A 3,324-nucleotide genomic window follows, 5' to 3' on the forward strand; every position below is an offset into this window, starting at 1 on the left:
TAGATCGGCAAGTGGATTGGTCGCGCCCTGTTCGAGATTCATCACAGCCTTTGCGCGACGCGGCCTGCAGGCGCTAGTGCCACTTGCATAGCGTACTCTGATCCACGTCGACCGCCCACGCCGATACCTACAAGGAGATCGTCTGGCACGTCGCTCTGTTGTTTCTCGCACGCCTGAGTATCTGCACGACCTTGCAACGTTGAATTCTGCTTGTTTTCTGACGCTGGTCGCGCTATATCTGAGCCTTAACGAATTGCTGCTATTCGACCATCGCAATGGCGGTCTTGTCTCTTCCGCTCACGTTCCAGAATTCGTTCTGGACGCAAGATTACAGAACAGGATTGGAAGTGCTATATACCCATCTAGACCATGTATGGCGACAGCACATGCAGCTGATGTTCGTGTCTCACCCAAGTTGTCACAGGGTATTCTTGAGAACGAAGAAATCATTGCTTTCATCAGAGTAAGTCCCGCCGTCCTATGTGGTCCAGTCAAACTCACAGGACTACTTTAGGCCAGAGCCATTGCTGAGGGTGCACTTGCTGCCGGTCTCACTGCTGGGGCAGCCACAGGTCTGTGTGATGTCGCATGCTTGTAGTGGTGACGCTCAGATATAGGCTCAGGCAAGGCATTCGCTAACGATGAGGGAGCCTCCCTTCACGTCGCATTCCGTGGACTGAAGGAGGAGTCGAAGGCGCAGGGCAAGGTGCACGAAGTCGTTGCCATGGAGCTGCAGAACATGGTCGCTGGCCCATTCGAGAAGTGGGCTAATGGCTACAAGGTTGTTCATCTCATGCGTACATGAAGCGCGACGTTAATGTTTGCATGTAGGAACGATTGAGAGGGAGCAAACATCACATCCTCGAAAACTGGATGGTTGCATATGAAATGGCCCTAGCAGATGTCAAGAAGCTGAAGAGCGATTACATCAACAAGACGCGCCGCGCAGACGAAGCAGAGGACGAGTTGGTCGATCTGCTTGTCTCGAGAGTCATTCTCTGACTATCTGCACAGCGCGCGTTTTGCACCCATCCCTCAAGCACCCGGAGATAAGTACACGATCTCGCCCAGTTTGCAACCACGAGACAAGCGCGCGATGCCCACGCGCACACCGACAATGTCAGAGCGCATCTCGCAGCGCTTCAAGGAATTGAGGCTCGGTGCTGCTGGATTCTCGCACCCAGAGGAGGCCAAACCCGAAGTGCAATTCGATGCGGAAGCACAAGGTGCACCCAAGCTTGACAAGGGAAAGGGTCGGGAGATTGAGGAAGTAGAATCCCCTGCGCACATGGCTTCCCCTCCACCGATGTCTCCGCCATTGCCTCCTGCTCGATTGGACACTGATGCACTGCTTCCGCCGCCTGCTCCTCTAATAGTACTCGCGGGCGTCTCGTTCACGCCAGGTCTGGTTTCTGACATGATGAAACGAGCAAAGAAAGAGATGCCACTCCGTTCGATTCGGTTCCCGCTGATCGGGGAGTATCCCAATTGTTTCAGCGGCGAAGACTTCGCGACGTGGTTGAGAGAGAATGTGAAGGAGTTTGAGGGTAGCCTCGATCGCGCCGAAGAAGCTGCAAAAGAGTTGATAGAAAAGCAGAACTTGGCGCGTAGGATCGGCGAGTTTGGCAATGAGTTCGAAGACACAAATGAGGCCTTCTACCAATTCAGAACAAGGGTAAGATCATATTACCAACGGTCTGTTCTGAGCTGTGACTGACAGTCTCTTAGGCTTTCGAGCTTGATGAACCGGTGCATGTCGAGCAGGTAATCTCTCCACTACAGAAGGAACTTGGTCCGCTTGCCGAGAATGTCGCCAAGCGTGCCACAAACCTCGCATCGCTCGTTTCCAAAGCACTGAATGCGAACGGTACCAACGAGCCGGCTCATATTCGCGCTCGCCGCGAGGCCGATATAGCGGACAGAGAGTACCGTGTTGCTGTGCGAAAGCTCGATCGGCAGCGGCTCGCACTGGAGGAACGAATTGAAGACACTCTCAAGACGTTGCAGAAATGGGAAGTGGACAGACTACGTGCAGCTAAGACTGGTGCGTCCTGCTCTACGGTTCCAAAGACAGTCTCATTAATATTTGATCGTAGTCCTTAAGCAGTATTATGACGTCCTGGCTGAGTTTTCCAAGTCTTACGTTCCCTCTCTCGAGCGTTCCTCAACGCTCATCGACTCTTATCATCCCGAGGCAGACATCAAAGTTTTCATCGAACTGCACCGGACCGGATCATTCCGCCCTGAACCTCAGGTGTACGACCCTGTTACGCACGACGAGTCCGATGTGGTGTTCGGGATCGACCTTCGGCGGTGGGCGGACAGTGGCCTGTGGCCAGCGAATGTTCCGGAAGACCAGAAAGATGACATCCCGCCTGCATTGACTGCTATGCTACATGCTCTGGAGCAGGCATATACCAGGTTGCCCAATGACCTCGGTAAGTCCTGATTTACTTGTCCATATTTCTGGCATTTATAGAGGTGTCAGAGCGACGCAAGGCTTGGATCTATGACGTTCCTCTGCCGGCTGTCCATCACCTACGGGAGAGTATGAACGCTATCCCTCCCGAGCAGCCATTGCCGGAGGACATGCTGGCCAAGTATGACGCTCCCGTCTTGGCAAGTGCCATCAAGTTATGGGCTTTGGAACTTGACCCTCCTATCGCCATGTACGAGGGCTGGGACGAATTTCGCAAGCTTTATCCGATAAGTGAGTTGTGTGTTCGAGCCATCATGTGCTGCGGAGTTACATGGTCCAACAGTGGGCTCTGGTACCAAACCCGAGGAGACGTCTGAGGAGCAGCATATCCAAGACGTTCAGGGTGCTCTTCAGCATTTACCCAAGGTCCACCTAATGGTCCTGGACACTATCGTCAAACATCTGAAGGAGTGAGCATGATTGCACCTAGTAGTTGGCCTTCAATCGCTGACATTGTCCGCATTTTCAGACTCATTGCTTCTACTCCTGAAGCTGAGAGTGAAGAATCCAATGAAATTTACACAACTAAGCTTGCACTCACTATGGGAAGAGGCGAGTTTCCCCAAAACTAGTGCTGTTCGCTGCTGACCATGGCTTTGCTGTAGCCATTCTCAGGCCGAAACAAGAGAACGAGTTCTCGATTCAGGATCGCCACCCTACACGTAGGTGGATCAGACCACTCCAGCTTGCCCTCGCTAACGCCTCACTCTGCAGTGTTGTTCATCGAACTGCTTGACAAGTACGACGCAATTCTGCCGCCCACCATTGAGAGGAAAAGGCGCGAATCGCAGCGGAAGATGCCGGCGAGGCGGCGCACACGCCCTGTCGACATGCGTATGAGTCGC

General features: G+C 53.2%; 1 protein-coding gene across 1 annotated transcript in view; it reads left to right on the forward strand.

Annotated features, from left to right (window-relative positions):
- Nucleotides 1-85: 85 nt before the first annotated feature.
- LAESUDRAFT_741666 (uncharacterized protein) overlaps nt 86-3,324 on the forward strand; it is a gene marked incomplete at its 3' end in the record, with an annotated part of 4,047 nt that continues 808 nt past the window's right edge. The window contains exons 1-13 of the mRNA XM_040911148.1: nt 86-371; nt 425-463; nt 515-572; nt 624-781; nt 832-965; nt 1,015-1,675; nt 1,729-2,044; nt 2,097-2,438; nt 2,489-2,710; nt 2,763-2,889; nt 2,949-3,031; nt 3,085-3,141; nt 3,194-3,319. Coding sequence (XP_040767812.1) covers nt 276-371; nt 425-463; nt 515-572; nt 624-781; nt 832-965; nt 1,015-1,675; nt 1,729-2,044; nt 2,097-2,438; nt 2,489-2,710; nt 2,763-2,889; nt 2,949-3,031; nt 3,085-3,141; nt 3,194-3,319 — 2,419 coding nt within the window. The 5' untranslated portion in view covers nt 86-275. The remainder of the gene's footprint in view (nt 372-424; nt 464-514; nt 573-623; nt 782-831; nt 966-1,014; nt 1,676-1,728; nt 2,045-2,096; nt 2,439-2,488; nt 2,711-2,762; nt 2,890-2,948; nt 3,032-3,084; nt 3,142-3,193; nt 3,320-3,324) is intronic.

This window comes from Laetiporus sulphureus (genome assembly GCF_001632365.1).
Source record: "Laetiporus sulphureus 93-53 unplaced genomic scaffold LAESUscaffold_6, whole genome shotgun sequence".
NCBI classification, from domain to species: Eukaryota; Fungi; Basidiomycota; class Agaricomycetes; order Polyporales; family Laetiporaceae; genus Laetiporus; species Laetiporus sulphureus.